General features: G+C 49.1%; 1 protein-coding gene across 1 annotated transcript in view; it reads left to right on the top strand.

The window, feature by feature from the left end:
- UCHL3 (ubiquitin C-terminal hydrolase L3) overlaps window positions 1–19,962 on the top strand; it is a 408,547-nt gene that overhangs the window by 135,678 nt on the left and 252,907 nt on the right. Inside the window, exon 3 of the mRNA XM_086934885.1 lies at window positions 4,033–4,189. Coding sequence (XP_086791011.1) covers window positions 4,033–4,189 — 157 coding nt within the window. The remainder of the gene's footprint in view (window positions 1–4,032; window positions 4,190–19,962) is intronic.

Raw genomic sequence — 19,962 nt, 5'->3', positions numbered from 1 at the left:
TAAAAGTCGCAATGAAAGGTTGCATTTTTAATTCAGGGGGGAGGGTATTCCACAACTTAGGGGCCACACAAGAAAAGGTCCTTCCTCCCCACCTGACTCTGTTTACCCTGGGAACAGACAGGAGATTCTTGCTGGAGGAGCGCAGGTTTCTGCTGGGGGTGTATGGAACCAGCAGAGATCTAATACTTTCTGAGCTTTCGCCAAACAGGGCCCCATAGACAAGGCACAGGATCTTAAAGGAGATCCTGGCCTGGATCGGGAGCCAATGCAGGCTCTTCCTAGCTAATGTGGCTGAGGAAAGACTGGGAACATCGAGAACAAACCTAGCTGCCGCATTTTGAATTGTCTGCAGGCATTGTATCAGGCCTTTGTTGTAGCCCGCGTACAGCGTGTTGCGATAATCTAATCGTGAGGCGACTAAAGCAACCACTACCTGTTTCCGGGCTTGCAAGGAAAGATAGTGGGAGATTTTCCTTAGGATCCTGATGACCCCCCAGCAAGTAGAGACCGTTCTGTTTACCTGCTGGACCATATCAAGGGAGGTGTCAATCATCACGCCCAAATTCCGAGCGAATTTGGTGGGTGATGGACAGGCTCCAAGAAATGGGGGCCACCAGTCACTTGACCAGATGTCCTGATCTCTGCCGAAGATCAGGACCTGTTTTCTCTCCGTTCAGCTTCAGTGAGTTCAGAATCATCCACTTTGAAACTGCCTCCATGCATTTCCTGAAACTAGAAGCGGATGTATTCACCGAGTGGGAGAGAGACACCATGATTTGGGTGTCATCGGCATATGACACCACCTCCATCCCATGCGATCTTACTAGCCTGGCAAGTTGGGCCACATAGATGTTAAAAAGGGTCAGGCTCAAGGCCGACCCCTGCGGGACCCCACATTGCACCGGTGTAGCAGGGGAGAGGTACTTGCCCAGCTTGACCTTCTGTTCTCTCTGATTGAGGAAGGAGGTCAGGAGGCTCAGCGCTGGGCCCTCCACCCCTATCTCCCTGAGACAAGCTGTTAAGATAGAGGGAGACAGGGTGTCAAAGGCTGCTGTCAGGTCGAGCAGGACCAGAAGGGTGGTCTGGCCCAGGTCGACCTTCGCACTGATGTTATCTATGACCACGGTGAGAGTCGACTCGGTGCTGTTGAACTTCCGAAAACCATGTTGTGACTGGTCCAGAAACCCAGAGGTATCGAGAAAGGCTGTCAAATGCTGGTTGGGGTAAGTCTCAAGCATCTTAGCTGGGGCCGGTAGCAGAGATATTGGACAAAAATATTTTAAGATCTCCGGATCGAGAGTCGGCTTTTTCAACAGAGGCTTTACAACTGCCTTTTTCAGGGCGATGGAAAAATGCCTTCGGCCATGGCCCGATTCATTACCTCAAGGAGGGGGGCAACAGGACTTCTCTACAATCCTTCAAGATCTTCAGAGGGCAAGGGTCAAGTGGAGAGCCCGATTTGGTTTTATTCAAAAGCAGGTTTAATTGCTGGTAGGTAAGGGGAGGGAAACTAGGCAAGCTCAGGAGGGGATCCTTTGGCCAACATTCTAGAAGAGGCCGGTCCATGGGGGAAGGAGAGCTCCGTAGGTCCCTTTGCAATTCAAGAGTGGCGTAGATATCCGCTATTTTAGAGTGGAAAATCAGAGGGATCTTGTCGCACAATTCTTGAGAACCTACGATGGGGTCGGGAGTTTGCAAGGTACACGGAATCAACAATCTTAAATAGTTCCCTGGAAGAGGTAAGGGAGGTCGTTCGTTTGGAGAAGTGGGCCTGCTTTTCCTTGATTACCAGCACTTTTTGTTCTCTAAGAAGGAGTTTGTGCTTTTCTCTTTCCCTGGGGTCCCAGGTCGTTCGCCAGAGCCTCTCCTGTTTCCTACATCCCTGCCTTGAGAGCCTGAGTGTTTCTGAAAACCAGGGGGCCGAAGGTCTCAGCCTAGCTGAGTAACGAAATGAGGCAGGGGCCAAGAGATCTACTGCTTTTGCAATTGAGTTAGAGAGCTCCAGCGCAGGAGCACTGGCATCCCCTGCAGGAGATATCCTGACATTGGCTATGAGGGGGGCCAGGGTGTTATTAGAAATTTTCCTATAATTCTGCATGGGTTCCCTTTTCCTAGGGTCACAAGACAGAGTGGAGGGGAGGGGAAGTTTAAGTTCCAAGGGAACCGCAAAGTGATCGGACCACACCAAAGGAATGGGGGGACCCGTCGTTAGTCTGGTGTCGTTGGAAAAAACCCCATCCAGAGTGTGACCGGCTCGGTGGGTGGGGCTGTCTACCAATTGCCAGAGACCACACGCGGCAAGTGGGTACACCAGGGAGAGGCTTTCGCTCGAACCTAGAGTTTCTAAGTGGAAATTTAGGTCACCCATAACAGTCAAATGGGGTCTACCAAAATAGGGTTCTAGGATTTTAAGTAAGTTATGGCTGAAACCAGATCTGGGGCCAGGAGGTCTGTAAAGGAGGAGACCGGAAAAAGAAACTGAGGTAGAGGAGGTTATAGAGAAATAGATGGCCTGAAAAGGATCTGAGGGCGAGGAAAGCGTTTTGACGCGACAAATGGAGGAAACCTTATACAGGATACCCAGACCTCCTCCCCTGCGGCCCAGTCTGGCTAACGCGTAGCCTTCTGGAACAGCGTCACCAGTTCGGGCCGGAGGAGTCAGATGCGCAGGTTTCTGTTATGAAAACCCACGTTGGCTTCCTGGCAATAACAAAGTCGCTAAATGCAATGTTGTTTTTTACTAATAATCTTGCATTGATAAGAAAGCCCCCTTCCAGGTTTATGATGGGGGTAGTAGGAGTTTTAACAGGAGCCCGCATATCAGAATGATCGGAAGTTATGGGCTCTGAGTTTCCGGTGTAGCAAAAGCATGCGGGGAGCCCAAAGAAGGCCTCCGGGGGGAGTCTGTGGTGGCACAGTAAAGTAGTTGGTTTTAATACCATAAGGTCCTGATGTGTGTATGCCAGACTTACTTCAGGGCTAGCACGGTGTAAAACTTCCTCACCGCCCGACCCGTCCCCCAGCCCGTCCTCAGCGCGGACGGGCGCAGACGGGCTGGACTTAGGCGCGACTTCGGCGCACGGAGAAAATCATCCCAGCTAAATAGGGTAGCTCCCACGTCAGTAGCCCCGCCTGACCTAGTCCGGCCAGTGGGAGTGGTAACACCAGCTGTTTGCCAAACACGCCCTCCACACAAACGGGAACACCCGTGGTGGACCGGGGCACTAGGCAGAGGAAACGGAAAGGAGGCGATTAAGCTAAACAGTACAAGTCTGAAGGCAAAGGTAATGAAACGAAAATATTAAAAGCGATAAAAACAAAGCCTTACCATAATACTAGTGGATTTGTACGACATGAAAACAGCTGGATAAATCGCGACTTTCCCACTTAAATTGTGTGATCTTGGGCTAATGTTTTATTCACCAAAGCTCCTTTTTCCTCATTATCACACATGAAAGCAGTTTAAAATATGTGAGTTTGGAATACCAGTTGTTCCAAAATATGTTGCGTTTGACTTAGAATATAATATAATGTTGCTCTATAAGAATCTGAGTCATATACAGGGTTTATTTACACGACAACTGTTTTGCTTCTTAGTTCACTGATGGTTCATGTTTAACGTTTATCACACTGTAAGACTTCTCAGTGCAGGGGTATAATGTGTTGTATTGATGTCATAGCTTCTATATGTTAAAGAAACACACTGTTTTGCATTTTGGAGAAACTGTATCATATTTGTCATGATGTTTTGTGTATGATTTGCATAGCAAACGTTTTCAGGACTCACCTCGTGCATGAGCTCTCAGAGCCAAGCCAGATTATCCCTGTTAATTAGTTGGCTCGCCCACCTCTATTGATTAATACCCCCTTTAGAAACTGGGTATGAGAGTGGGCTCGGGTGTGTGAGGGTGTGTCAGGGTAGGTGGCAGGTGAATACTTTTGCATATGCTGAGGTGCAGTCTTGAAAGTTTGCCCCGACACATGCATGCTTTTGTGTAAAAGGTGTTTATCACATAACTTCTTTCCAATTAGTATGAGGAACACAAAGCTGAAGAAGAGAGCAGAATTAAAAATCGGGGACAAGCAGTGAGCCCCACGATGTACTTCGTGAAGCAGACCATCCGCAACGCCTGTGGCACCATCGCTCTCATTCACGCCGTGGCAAATAACCAGAAGAAATTGGAATTCAGTGAGTAAAGCCCGTCTTTCCAGATTGAAATAATGCCTTTTCCCTACTGGTCACTAGGTGGCGCACATGCTCTTTCAATAGCGCTCGCTCTGGTTCAGGCCTGAAGAATGTGCCTTTCATCTGCAGCAAAATGATGCTAACGAGGGACGACAGTTCGGAAGGAGTTTTACATGGAAGTTTAGAGCAAATGGACCAGTTCTGGTCACCATTACAGGGTATGTTTTTGTTCCCCTCTCGTTTTTCGGCTGTTTCATTCCAGCCCAGTTAACTTTGTTGACTTCACATTTTTTATGCCTGATGGAATTTGTATAACTCTGTGGTTCCTGAGATGCCCTAAAACTGGTATGTTTGTTACCAACTAAGGGGTTGGTGTTTATTTGTTTCCGTTACCTACCAGTGGTCACGTATAATCTCTCTTTAGGCAACTCAGCTTCCTCTTTCCCTTCCACAAATGAGAATAAAAGAGGCAACTGCCCAGCATATGGCTTAATGAGTGTCTGTTCTACCACTGCAATGTTCTCATCCACATGTTTAGATGGCCCTTGGCCTTTCCAAGATCTCCATTTTGTATTCCAGTCTCAGTCTCCTTTCCAGAATACCTCGAGAGGTGTTGCCTGGTAGTGTTTGTAAGACGCCTGCACTTGGTCCACCTATTCGACTGTAATATTTATTCATTTTGTTTTCTTGAGTGAGCAAGTATGGTTTAACATGGTCTCCTTTCTACCATATCTGTGGCCGTATTAGAACATTGGAATTTTGGGGGCTCCATTGAAGACAATGGAGTGCTCCAGGTTTCTATGGTGGTAGAAGCCCAGAGCAGCAACATTCAAATGTTTGTTCACAACTGCTGCTGTGAACAAAAGGCCTCGCCAACCGAGGGGATTTCATCACCCTCTTCTGTGCCCCTGAGGCCTTTTTTTTTTTTTTTACAAATTAGAACATTCTGCCCTCTAGGGGTAGAATGTTATAATAACCTTAGAGCCCTCCGTGGCTGGCTCTACCAGCCATTAAAGGTCCGCTCTCTTGTTAAAGGCCCGAGCCTGAATAGTAGACAGTAAGGTCTCTTTTCCTCATTCCACCCAGTTCGGTGGGTGTAGTAGCAAGCTTCAGCCAGGTTTACTAGTGCAAGGTATTCACCCTTCTCTGCTCAGAGTCCTTAGACCAATAGTAAGAAGTTGGCACAGAAACTGGAATAGAAAAGACAGTTTATTAAACCTCATGAGATGGAACTACATTCACACAACACTCTTCGGTATAGTATGAGGTAGCACACTGACTAGAAGGAGCTTGGTCCTTTTATACCCACACAGGGGCTGAAATGAAGGCGGTACAAGGCACAGAGCATTGTTTTCAGACACATATAAGGTAATACAGAGAGTGTGCTAGCAACAAGTGGGAAGGGCTGACAGCTAATTTTGGTGGGCACACCTTGACACTTACAAGTTGGAGACAGCTGTATGCTCTTCTGAGCATGTGCAAAGTAGAGGAGACTAAACATATCTTGTCTCTAGGCAGATTTTAAGAGCAGTTGACAGAAAGGTAGGACAGAGCACATGGCATACAAAATGGCCGACAGAAATACAAAATGGATTCCGTAAAACCGGCAAGATAGTCTCGAAATACCGAATGTCTTCTGCTAATGCTTAACTTAATTATTGCTAAACTACCACAGTTCAGAAAAGGGGGTGGTGATGAACAGAGTGTCTGAATTAAGCAGACCACTCTTACCCAGTCCAAAGATCAGGGCTTGATCCATCACCGTTATTTATCTCACTGCACCATCCCAGCTCAGAACCTGGCTATATGCAAATCAGTCTGTCCCTGGCCCAGTGCATCATGGGAACAGGGCAGACTAAACTACGAAGCCAATTCTTCACCAGAAAGGAGACAAGCTACCGGGGACCGGTTTCTGGCATTTCAGCCGTCTTCGGCCCTGCTTGCTTGAATCCTGATGGTGCAGTGAGAAAGGGACTCATGTCTGAGTATACCCTGCCACACCTATAGTGGCCAAAAACGATTCAGAAAAGGGGGTGGTGATGAACAGAGTGTCTGAATTAAGCACACCACTCTTACCCAGTCCAAAGATCAGGGCTTGATCCATCACCGTTATTTATCTTACTGCACTATCCCAGCTCAGAACCTGGCTATATGCAAATCAGTCTGTCCCTGGCCCAGTGCATCATGGGAACAGGGCAGACTAAGTATTTTCAGCTACCTCATCCCTTAGGGAACAGATGGATAAATGAGCTGAACGTAATTTGTGTGACATAAATTGTGCATGACGTAAATTGTGTGAATTATTCTACATATTGCATTGAGGGAAAGCACAAATGCCACCAGTTGAGAATTTTTCGAGGAATCCTAGCAAAATATTTTTAGGCATTTCATCTTCTAACTTGGATTTATCAAGTAGGTGTTCCACAGAAGGTATTGCTCCTCCAGATTCCAACAACGTAAATCAACAGGCAAGTATTACCTTTGTCTCTCATCCTCGACATAGTCATAACTAATGAGGTATATTCCACTGACAGGAAACAAAACAGTGAACACTTTTAAGCTCCTCCCACCCTCCTGCCAGGGGCTATAATTACATAGCAAGCAGAAAGCACTTCCTGTTTTGTTTCCTGTCAGTGGACATGACTGGGGACGCTATAATATGTGCTGGGCACTAACCTTGTTGCTGGATGCACTTTAGTGTCTTCCTTTTCTGGACTCTGGGGGTGCTTTTGAGCCTTTGAGGGAGCAGCTGGAGTTGGGACGTGTGGCCTCCTTGACTCCGTAAGTGACACCTGCCGCCTGGCTTGCTGGGATTATCAGACACCAGTTATCTTCAATTTTTTCTCTTTTCCTACTTGGTGGTTTTGTGTTGCTGCCACCCTGGGACGTCTGTTTGACCGACCGCATTTGGGATGCAGTACGGTTCTAATTTCTACCTGCTGGTTGTTTGTTGATGAAAGTACTACAGAGAGTGTTTCATCATGTTCCCCTCCCTGCTGTTTTGGCTCTTCGGGGGAGGCACAGAGTCGACGGCTTCCCTTGGAGCTGTGGGTACCATCCTCCATCCTGCCCTGTTGATCCTGTCTTTGTGATAGGGTGCAGGGGGGGAGCTACGGGGTGGTCGATGAGTCCTGAGCCGCCCGAGTGCAGGCGAGTTGGGTCGGGCAGACTCACTGGATGCGGGCTGTTCCAAGGTCTGCTTCTCCAGTACTGCGAGCGCTCCTCCCATTGCAAGTTAGCCTACCTTGGCCAGGTAATAGCTTTTTTTCATGGTGCGGTTGGCCAAGCGTCTTCATTCCTTTCGTTCTTCAGGGTCAGCTGACGGCTGGTTGAATTGCCTGGTCATTACACTTGCTGGAACTGGTTGCTTCTACACATTAATTTGCATATAAGGGGGAAAACGTTTCTCCCTTGTTGCTACTGACTCGGTTACTGTTTGGCATTACGTGGAAGCATCATCAGAAGTGCAGGCATGTTTCACCTGTGTCTTCTCTGCCCTCTCCAGGGGACAGTGTGGATTCTGCCCAACCCCGTGAAGCAGGTCAGGCTGGATGATGACGTGCGTTGGAAAAGGCGGATTTTGGAGACCTTGTCTGATCTGAAGTCCACCAAGAAGTCTGCTGGAGTGCGTTCTGGTGGGGATCATGACCTCTACTCCGATATTTCCAGCTCTGAGTCTTCAGATGGTTCCTCCTGGGTGCAGTCGACCTTAAAGGAAAATATATTTTCAAGGATATGTTGCCAGACATTCTGTCCCAATGTGAGTGAAAACATGGGTTTCCCTGATGAGGAGGTTGCCAGCACTTCCACAGATGAGGTGTTGCTGCAGTTTAGGAAGCCGGCAACTAAGACTCTGCCTATTCTTCCTTTTGTAATGAACGTCCTCTTAAGAGTAGAAGGATCCGGATCACATTATGATGCATCGCTTGATGTCAAAACTCTACCCCTTGCAGGACATGGAGGGTAAAATTCCTGAGACTGTTCATGTGGATTCGATTGTGTCTAGTTTGGTGGGCCATCCTTCATGGTGATAATGTCCTCAGAGATGGGGTGTAAAGAAGATTGACTCTTCTTTGAAGAAGTCTTATGCTGGATCACATCTCGCCATCCGATCTGGGTTGTATGGGGCTTATGTCGCTCAGTCTTTGTTGTCCGACTTTAAGACCTTATTTGCCACCGTGCAGGAAAGGTGCAGTTTTTCCTGACTTGCTTGAATCCAATGAATGTCAGGCTGCGTTCCTATCAGATATTGCCTTTGACTCTGTGCGTGCTTCAGTCATGTTGTCTGGTGCGTCAATTGCTGCTAGACTGAACTTATTGCTCAAGGTTGTAACACTGATGTGGCTCAGCGCTCCATGGCTTTGCATTTACCGTTTACTGGTCCTCTGCTTTTTGGTAAAGTCCTTTTTAGAGAAGCTTCACAAGGTGTTCAAAGAACGGACACATTCCTTGTCCTTCCAGCATCAGCTGCGTCGTAAGGATTCGTTCTATGCCAATGCTAAATCTTTCCGTCAGCCTTCTCGTCTGCAAAATTCTCCATTCCGGAACCAGAAGAATGCTGGGAAAGGGTTCTAGCGGCAATTTCAGAAACCCCCCCCCCCCCCCTTCTGGGGTGGGACCTGAAATCAGTGTTCCTCACTATGCAAACCACCGGATCATTCCGTCTGGAGTGCTACCAGAGGTTGGTGGGAGGTTGCACCTTTTTCTGGTGACGTGGCATCTGTCGACGTCTGACAGTGGGTCCTGGATGTCCTGGAACAAGGTTACTGGTTTGATTTCATATCCCCTCCACCTGCGTCGGGCAGGGTGCGGACTCTGGTCCCAAAAGACGTGTCTCGTCGTCGGGCTCTGCTGGACAGTGTTCAGTCGCTGTTTCTGAAGAAGGTGATTGTACCTGTTCCCCGGTCCGAATGGGGTCAGAGGACTTATTCTGTCATATTTCTTGTTCCAAATGTCACGGGGGGCTTTGGGATTGTGATAAATCCCGGCATTTTGAACAAGTTTGTCCGGATAATTCTGTTCAGGATGGAGACTGCAACGCATTATTCCTTTGATTCAGGGTGGTTGGGTAATACCTTCCTTGAATCTTCAGGATACATACCTTCATGTGCCGGTGTTGCAGGAGTGTCAGCAATTTCTGAGGCTTTTCCTGAAAGGTCAGCATTGGCAGTTCTGTGTCCTACCGTTTGGCCTGCAGTCCTCTCCCAGTGTCTTCTCCAAAGTGGTGGCCCCTCTTTTGGCCCATCTTCACCTCCTGGAAGTTTCTGTGTTTCCCTACCTGGATGATTGGCTTCTGCAGGCCCCTTCGTCCTTGGTGATGTCTCCACATCTAACTTTGACCATTCATACGCTAGAAAGTAATGGATTTCTCCTGAACTTCCCGAAATGCCATCTTCTTCCTGCCATCTGTAGATCCTTCATTGCAGCGGACTTAGATTCTGTTCTGGGCAAGGTGTTTCTGCCTCTGTCCAAGATTCTGCGTCTGCCATCACTGTTATGGAAGCTGTTGTCTGGGTCTTCGGTGCCCCTGCTTCAATGGCTGGAAGTACAGGGTCATATGGCTGCAACAGTGTTTATGGTTACATGGGCCAGATTGCATCTTCGTCCGTTGCTGTAGCATCTTCACCACTGGGTGCCTTTCACTGTTCAGGACTTCTCTGTAGATTGTGACCGATCAACAGTGGTGGATGGATTCTGCGTATCTCTCCAAGGGCATGTGCAGCGACCTCCTCCGCCGCAGGTTTTGATGACGGATGTAAGTGCATCGGGTTAGGGGTGCTACTCTGGGGCAGTGGACCTTGTAGGCTCGTTGGCAGGGGCTCAGAGTCCCGCCAGTCCTCCAACTGGAAGGAACTGTCTGCTGTGGAGCGAGCTCTTCAGTACATTCACCATCATCTCCTGGGTAGCAAGGTTCTGGTACGGTCCGACGACACCATGACTGTGGCCTTCATCAATCACCAGGGCAGGACTTGCAATCCTTCCTTGAATATGATGGCTTGTTTGATTGCAAGTTGGGCTGAAAACACTACTGTGCTAACCAACGCATGGGGTGGATCAATAGGGTGGGGAAGAAAAAACAAACACTTATCCTGAAGAAAGCCGGGGAAGACACAAAAAGCCGGAAGAAACATTTTGACTTCTCTGCAGAGGAGGGGCGAACGGTGCATAATTGACCATGTTCACCACCGTCCTCTAGGTTGTTAGACCTTCTTAACCCTGGCCAGGGAGTCCAGGAATAAAATAGGTATTGGGATATCCTGTAGCTAGTTTTTATATAATTTTCTGCACTTACTATTTACTTGACCCCAACTATTCTTTGTGTTAGTTTTGTCTCCCCCACCCTATTTATTTATTTATTTATAACAACATTTGTAAAGCGCGAACGACGGCCCTAAGGCATCTCGGCGCTAGATAACTGCAATGTTTAACCCGTGAAGGCACTGAAGTACAGAGGATGGTGGAAATCAAAGATTGAAAAGCCAGGTTTTAAGGCTTTTCCGGAAAGACCAGAGGGAGGAGCTGGTCTTGATTGAGTGAGGGAGTGTGTTCCACAGTTTCGGTGCAGCTACCAGGAATCGTCTGTCGCCCCAGTTGACAGTTTTAGTTCGGGGGACCACCACATCAGAGGAACTAGAGGAGCGCAGTGTTCTAGACGGGCAGTAGTGGGTTAGGTTCTGAGTGAAGAACACTGGTCCGGCATTGTGTAAGGCCTTGTATATTAGACATAATGCCTTAAACTTAATCCTCTTTTTCACCGGGAGCCAATGAAGTTGTCTTATGGTTGGTGAGACCGGTTGGTCTCAAACCTCAGACCTATTGCTCCACCCCATGCGTTGGTTTCTTACTGCCAGGGGAGGTGATGTGTCTGTTCCTTACTGCCAGGGGAGGTGATGCGGTGGGTACTTACTGCTAGGTAGGGGAGGTGATGTGCCAGTTCCTTAGTGAGAAGGGGGGCGGTGATGCATCGATCCACTGACACTGCGGCCTCTGTTCCTTACTGCGGGCTGAAGTCGTTGCAGAGATGGCCTAGGGGGAAGATGCATTGAAAATCCAGATGTGCTGCGTCGCTTTGACTGTTGAGATGCAGACACTACATTGATTTCACAGTCGCGAAGCAGAGGCAGTTTCGGATTTGGAGCATGTGCCACACATGTCTGTGACACAGCTCGAGACTCTGGCTGCAGTGATTTTTCAGCCACAAAGCAGGTGCTGCATTTATTCTTCAGAGGTGTGGGTGTGGGGAGTCGATGCATGGATTTTCTCACCATCTTGCACTTCCAAGAGCTCAAGAACTGGATTTGGCACCACTTGGCAAGTCTGGGCTCTCGGCAGAAGAACCCAGGCACTATTAGGTGATGTCTTTGCTGGCCCTTAGACTTCTTAACAAGAGGCAAGCACACACAAGCCCTAGGAGAACATTGAAAGCAGGATTCAGAAAGCAAAGTCTAATCCTTTTACTCCCAGGACAGAGGCGGCAGACCAGCACAACAAAGCAACAGAATCCTACTCTTATTCCGGGCAGTATGTTCTGAGCCCAGAAGTGTTGTGCTTTTGGGAGTGTAGAGGTCCAATACTTGTAACGCTTTTTGCCTTTGAAGTAGATAAACTTTAAAGGAAAATCTTTTTTAGTGCTCAAGACCCTGCCCTTCTCTGACCTGGGGCTCCAGACACACTACCGAGGGGTGAAGACAGCTTTGTGTGAGGACAGGCATAGCCCTATTCAATTGTCTGTGACAATTGCTCCCACCATTCTAGCTCAGGACGGTTCATCAGGATATGCAAGGCACTCCTCAGCTCCCTTTGTGTGACAGTCTAAAGCAGCAGTCTTCAATCTGTGGGGCGCGACCCCCAGGGGGGTCGTGGAGTCCTGGGAAGGGGGTCGCAGATTCTGCAGAGTGCAGTTCCTGGCATTGGGCTGAGGGTGCTCACGGCGGAGGCCTAATTCACACAGAGGTGTGAAAAACATCAACGCCTCATTACCAAGTAAAAGGTCTTTTAAAGACCTGACAAGTACTTGGGTGTGACTGTGTGTGTGTCCCTGAAGCTGTTACAGCCTGGCTCACATACACAAGCTGGGGGGAGCTGGGGGGGGGGGGGGAGTGGCTGTAGTGTAGCCCTTTGAGTTCAATGGATTTTGCGCACCTGGAGCTGTGGGTCCCGTGACACGTCCCCCGCCCCCAGCAGGGAGGCACAGAGATGCCCTCCCATGAGCGGGAAAGAAGAAGGAAGATGACGCAGAGAGATACTGATCCCCCCATGAGAGAGGCACAGAAAAGGTGGGTGGATGAATGATGGGTGGATGGATGAATGATAGATTGGTGAAGGATAGATGTATGAATGGAAGAAAGAAAGGGTGGATGGATGAAGGATGGATGGATGAAAGGGTGGATGGATGAATGATGGATGGATATGTAAAAAGATGGGTGGATGAATGAAGGGTGAATGGATGGATGAAAGGGTGGATGGATGAATGATGGATGTATGGATGGAAGGATGAAAGGGTGGATGGATGAATGAATGAAGGATGGATGTATGGATGGGAGGATGAAAGGGTGGAAGGATGAAAGGGTGGAAGGATGAAGGATGGATGTATGTATGTATGTATGGATGGATGTATGTATGGATGGGAGGATGAAAGGGTGGAAGGATGGATGTATGGATGGAAGGATGAAAGGGTGGATGGACGATGGATGTATGTATGGATAGGAGGATGAAAGGGTGGATGGATGAAGGATGGATGTATGTATGGATGGGAGGATGAAAGGGTGGAAGGATGTATGGATGGATAAAAGGTTGCATGGATGGATGTGTGAAAAGATGGGGGGGATGAATGATGGGTGGATGGATGAAAGGGTGGATGGATGAATGATGGATGTATGGATGGAAGGATGAAAGGGTGGATGGATGAAGGATAGATTGGTGAAGGATAGATGTATGGATGGAAGAATGAAAGGATGGATGAAGGATGGATGGATGAAAGGGTGGATGGATGGATGAATGATGGATGGATATGTAAAAATATGGGTGGATGAATAAAGGGTGAATGGATGGATGAAAGGGTGGATGGATGAATGATGGATGTATGGATGGAAGGATGAAAGGGTGGATGGATGAAGGATGGATGTATGGATGGGAGGATGAAAGGGTGGAAGGATGAAGGATGGATGTATGTATGGATGGGAGGATGAAAGGGTGGAAGGATGTATGATGGATGTATGGATGGAAGGATGAAAGGGTGGATGGATGATGGATGGATGTATGTATGGATGGGAGGATGAAAGGGTGGATGGATGGATGAAGGATGGATGTATGTCTGGATGGGAGGATAAAAGGGTGGAAGGATGTATGGATGGATAAAAGGTTGTATGGATGAATGATGCATGGATGGATGTGTGAAAAGGTGGGGGGATGAATGATGGGTGGATGGATGAAAGGGTGGGTGGATGGATGTATGGATGACAGGGTGTATGGATGTATGGATGGGAGGATGAAAGGGTGGATGTATGGATGGGAGGATGAAAGGGTGGATGTATGGATGGGTGGATGTATGGATGGGAGGATGTATGGATGGGAGGATGAAAGGGTGGATGGATGAAGGATGTATGGATGAAGGATGTATGGATGGGAGGATGACAGGGTGACAGGGTGGATGGATGTATGAATGGATAAAAGGTTGCATGGATGAATGATGGATGGATATGTGAAAAGGTGGGTGGATGAATGATGGGTGGATGGAAGGAAGGGTGGATGGGTGAATGGATGGATGATGGATGTATGGTTGGATGGATGTGTGAAAAGGTGGGGGGATGAATGATTGGTAGATGGATGGATGAAAGGGCGGGTGGATGGATGAAAGGGCGGGTGGATGGATGAAAGTGTGGATAGGTGAAGGATGGATGGATGTATGGATGGGAGGATGAAAGGGTGGATGGATGAAGGATGGATGGATGTATGGATGGGAAGATGAAAGGGTGAATGGATGTATGAATGGATAAAAGGTTGCATGGATGAATGATGGATGGATGTGTGAAAAGGTGGGTGGATGAATGATGGGTGGAAGGAAGGGTGGATGGGTAAAGGATGGATGTATGGATGGAAGGATGAAAGGGTGGATGGATGAAGGATGGATGTATGGATGGAAGGATGAAAGGGTGGATGGATGGATGTGTCAAAGTGTGGGTGGATGAATGATGGAGGGATGTGATTTGGTCTAACAGGCGCATTTATGGTTGTCAAAAGTTGATGATGAGGAGTACCAGTTTCTAGAATCTTTTGTCGGAAGGGGGTCCTAACGCCTGAAAAGGTTTTACAAGGGGGTCTCGGCATCAAAAAGTTTGAAGACCTCTGGTCTAAAGTGAATGCACAAGAGCACAACGGTCAGCCCACCTAGACATTTATTCTCCAGCCAGGCAGAGGCACAGCATGGTTGAGCAAGAAAATGGCAACTTTCTAAAAGCAACATTTTCAAACACACAATTTAAAAACCAACTTCACCAAAAATTGTATCTTTAAATTGTGAGTTCAGAGACCCCAAACTCCAAATCTCGATCAGCTCCCATTAGGAAATTACAATTTAAGTTATTTCAAGGCAATCCCTGTGTTATCCTATACAATAGTGAAAAACACATTTTTGCAGTATTTCACTATTAGGACACCTAAAACACTACAGTACATATCCTACCTTTTAAATAAACTTCCCCTGCCCATGGGGCAACCTTAGGGGTGTCCTACATGTAGCAAAATGGAAGGTTTGGGCCAGGGAAGTTGCCAGGTCAAAATGGCAGTTTAAAACGGCACACACAAACACTGCAGTGGCAGGTCTGAGGCATGTTTGCAGGGCTACTCGTGAGGGGAGGGTGGCACAATGAAAACTTTCCTAGCTAGCGCAACAGAAAGTTTCAATTCTATTAAGGACTCGGAGGCGAGGATTCTTTCCTCACTTTATTGAACAGCCCATTCAAAGAACACAGTAAAAACTACTATCCCCATGGAACATAGGAAATCAACAAGTTTTAACAATAGAGAGTCCAGGTACAAAGTGTTCATGCGAGTCCACCAATCACAGGTTCCAGGCATATCTTTGTCCTCTGTCAACCTCCAATCCCCCTCTTTGGTAGCTCGTAGTCAGCCAGGTGGAACGTCTCAAGGATCCTGTTTGTTGGAATCTCCTGCCAGAAACAAGGAATATAATTAGGCGCCTGCATTGGCTAAAGATTAGCCCTGTAGGGGAAACACATGCATTGCAGATGACAATATACCACGAGTATTCAGAGCAGAAAACAGTTTACTTACCCCATTACGAGGCTGGGAAAAAATACATACAGATGTACCCTGGGTGGTATAATCCTCGCCTCCGAGTCCTTAATAGAATTGAAACTTTCCATTACGCTTGCTAGGAAATTTTTCATTCTATGTCCGGACCGGAGGCGAGGAACTCTTCTGACATCTCCTCGTAAGCCTTGAGGCACGAAACTACGCACAACTTCGGAGTATCCAGGAATGCCAGATAAGAAATGGCCTTGTGCCACACTTCGTTCGTCTTCGAATCGTGAAGGTGACCCCTGTGGGGGAGAAAATCCTGCTAGAAACATCCAGGGCTCTCACATCCGAGACCCGTCGACAAGAGATAAGGCACAGAAGCATCGCCAATTTGGCTGACAGCTCCATCCTCGAAAGGAATCTGTTCGGTTGCCAAGACAAAAACAGGTTTAAAACCTGATTGATATCCCAAAGTTGAGAATACTGAGGTTCCGGAGGTAAGGAGAGGCGGATGCCCAGAAGGAGACTGCAGACCAAGGCAGGTTCACCCACCGGGGAGCCATCCACAATCATGCGACTAGCTGAAAGGGCAGAGCGGAACGTGTTGATTGTGTGATACGCCAGACCCTCCTCCGCTAGGGAGGCTATAAAATTCAAGATAGAGGTCACATCTGCTGCCACGGGATTGAGACCCCGTCGCAGATACCAACAATACCACGTTCTCCAGGATGAACGATACCGTTTGACAGTACCATCGGCCCAGGCTTTGGACATAAGCGCGCAGCCGCTCCTGAAAGGCCCGGGACCTCCCAGCGTCCTCGGTAATCCGCCACGCCATCAGGGTGAGAGATCCTTGCTCGATCAGCGGATGCGGAACTTTGTCCGAATTGAGAAGAGGAGCTAGGAAGCGGGGGAGTGGGATTGGAAAATCTCAAGAAAGTTCCAGAAGAACCGGAAACCAAGCTTGAGATCTCCAAATCGGGGATATGAGAACTACATCCTCCCCTTGGCGACTAACTTGGATTGAGACCCTGGTGAGCATGACGAAAGGGTGAAGGCATAGCCCTTCTCGTTCCACCAGTTCTGGAGGAATGCGTCCGTCCGTGCTACCAAGGGATCCGGCCTCCAACTGAAGAACCGGGGAAGTTGGTGATCTAAGCGGGAAGCGAATAGATCGACTGAAAACTGTCCCCATGGGCTCTGGAGATCCGCAAAGACTCCCGGATGCAATTTCCACAGACTTGTATCGTGAAAATGACGAGAATGGAAATCCGCAACCTGATTGGCCTGACCCGGCAGGTACTCCACTGTGACCGACACATGATGATCCAGGCAGTATTGCCAAAGGTTTGCTGCCATGTCGGAGAGCGCCCTTGACCGCGTACCCCCAAGATGGTTGATGTATCGAACTGTTGACACGTTGTCCATCTTGAGTAGCACGCATGAACGGACTAAGTCCTTGCTCCAGCATTGAATCACAAAGGACCCCGCTAACAGCTCCAGACAGTTGATATGCAACTGCTGTTCATGTGGAGACCACATGCCGCCAGTAGTGAAGTGGCCACACCGCGCACCCCAGTCGGACCTCCTGGCGTCTGACTCGATGACTATGTCCAGCTCGGAACCGAGGATCGCGCGACGGTTCCATGCTTCCATATTGACGAGCCACCAATGCAGTTCTTCTCTGGCATCCGACGAGAGAGCCACCTTCTGAGAATAGGAAAGACCCTTACGAAGGTGTTGGGCTTTGAGGCGCTGGAAGGCCCTGTAGTGTAGCGGACCCGGGAACATAGCCTGGATTTAGGCAGAGAGAAGGCCTACGATCCGGGCTATCTGTCGTAGAGATATTTGGTGAAGCGTGAGAGCTCCTCGGAGCCCGTGGCAGATCTTCGTCACCTTCCTGGAAGGAAGTCTGAGGGTCGCCCCCACGGAATCGACGGAAAACCCGAGAAAAACGACCTGCTGGGAGGGAACAAATGTCGATTTTGCTTAGTTGATCACGAAGCCCAGGCTCTGAAGCAGGTTGACCACTGTTTGGAGCTGATGCGTCAAGGTGTTGGGACATTGGTCCATCAGCAAAATGTAATCCAAGTAAACTATGAGGCACATGCCGGACGCTCGTAAACGCTCAATCACTGGACGGAGCACCTTGGTAAAGCACCAAGGAGCAGAGGAGAGTCCGAAGGGAAGAGTGGTGAACTCGTACACCTTGTCGCGCCAAAGGAACTGCAAAAACCTCCGGTGAGGAGGGAAGATGGGTACAGTCAGATAGGCGTCCTTGAGGTTGAGGCGAGCCATCCAGTCGTTCGGACGGAGGAGATCGCGGAGCAGATGGATTCCCTCCATCTTGAAGTGGCGATAAATCAGCCACCCATTGAACTTGCGGTGATTGATAATGGGTCTCAGGCCCCTGTCGGTCTTGTCACCACAAAGAGATTGCCGATGAACCCTCAAGGGTGGAGTACCGTCTCCACAATCACTCCTTTGAGAAGAGAACGAACCTCTTGATCGACTAGAGCGAAATCCGCCGCAGAGAAAACGAGAGCGCGCTGTGGAACCGGTTGTGAAGGCTGTCCCTGAAACTCGATATGAAACCCCCAGATGGTTTACAGGACCCATGCAACCCCCTTGACAGTAGTCCAAGCTTGGAAAAAATGCGCCAGACGGCCCCCCACTTTTAGAAGGGAAGAAGAGAGAACACTCACAGGAAGAGCTGGAGGCGCCCCCACCTCGACCGCCTCTGTTCTTGCCCCTTCGTCCTCCTGTAGGATAGAAGTTGCTGAATCTGGCTGCATCTTGATAACTTCCTTGGTTGGAGCCTTGCCCTCTGTGCGAATTTGGACGGCCGGACGAGCGGCCCCTATCTCGTCCAGCCCCTCGGAAAACCAGAGGGCGAAACACTTTCTTTATGGAGGATTGCGCCCTGTCTAATGAAGTAAACATGTTAACAAAGTGTCCCAGCTCCCTTATAAAGGGCTCTCCAAAGAGGCTGCCCTGAGCAACCGGGCACTCCCGCCGAGTCGGCAAAGTCCCCAAGTTTAGGATCCATTTGATAAGTAATGATCTGCACCACTCGATGGCGCAGTTCGCGTTTCCCAGAAACACCACCACGCGTTGAGTTCAGGAGCAGAGATAGTCTGGAGAAATCGGAGAGCCGGATGACTTGGCTTTCTCCGCTGTGTCCAATATTTTTGTAATAGGGCCAAGAGCATCCAGGAGTTTGTCCTGGCATGCCCGCCAGGACCTGTCAATACCCTTTTTAGGATCTTTGACGCATTTCTAAAGAAAGGTCGCCATCCGCTTATCAATATCTGATGTCGCCGCCACCTTCCCCTCTAAGGAGGGGCGAGGACATTTCCGCCCTGAGACAGTTTCGTACCGTGGCCTCTAACGGCCAGCAGATGCAACTAGCGACATATTGGTCCACCTTCTCAGAGGGCGCCCAATCTGAAGATCTGGGTGCAGAATGTCGTCCGGGTCGAACATATCTGCGCAAATATTCTGGGCCTCTGGGGTAGGCGGGGGACGCCTTGGGCGCCATGGGCGAGATGGGCCGGCTTCGTCGGTGGCCCCTTGAGCAGGATCCCCGGAGGCGGCGGAAGCCGTAGATGGGGCAAAACATGCCAGGAAAGCCTGCTTAAGGCTCTCAAAGACATCTGTGTCAACCCCCTTGTCCCTGAGGCGTTTGGCCGAAGGGGCTTGAGGATCATCTGGGACTCGATTGGACGGCATAGGCGCCGGGATGGCCTGGGTCGCTTTGGCCAATTTACTGCTGGCCTGATCAATCTTACGGGACCCATTGCCTGCTCTACCGCCTTATGAATCAAATCATTCACAGGGTCATAAAAATCTTCATCCCACTGTAAGGCAGTCAGTGCTTCCGCCTCCCATTGGTCGTCCTGGAAAGTGTCTTCCTGGTAGGATTCCATAAGGGCCAGTAGAAGACACTACGCAGGGACGGCGATATAAACAAAAAGAGAGGGATAGCCTCTGATACAGGAGGGCTGGGTGTCAGCCTACACTTTGGGTGAAGAGTCTTCGCAATCAGGCAAAGCCCTGGGACCCAACAGCCCTGGTGCCAATTAATATTCAAGGGCAGCCTGCCTAAGAAGGGCCCGCAGGTTTAACCTGCCACTACAGACTCAACCAGAGTGTTAAATAGGCCTAAGATACAGACCCCCCCGACGTGGGATGACAAACCACTAAAGACTGCCCAAAGGCAGTTACAGACCAATAGAGGCGTTCAGGGGGAGTTCAGAAGTAATAATAATAAACTGCTTAAAAGCAGCAGACAGACCGGCAATCCGGTGTCGGAGGCAGGCAAAGGCTCATCTCACGGCGTTGTAATCCCGAGATAGAATGCGTAAAATGCGCGGAATCTCTGGATTGCACGTTGTGAGGAGGACTCAGAGACATGCCCTCAGGCGGCGGGAGGAGAGCACCGCAATCCGCACCAAAGTCACTGCCGATAGGGAGGAACCCTCCCAAGGCTAAAAGCGGGCAAGTTGAGTAGTGGC

Source organism: Lissotriton vulgaris, chromosome 8 (assembly GCF_964263255.1).
Source record: "Lissotriton vulgaris chromosome 8, aLisVul1.2, whole genome shotgun sequence".
NCBI classification, from domain to species: domain Eukaryota; kingdom Metazoa; phylum Chordata; class Amphibia; order Caudata; family Salamandridae; genus Lissotriton; species Lissotriton vulgaris.
This window is presented reverse-complemented; position numbering and strand designations above follow the sequence as displayed.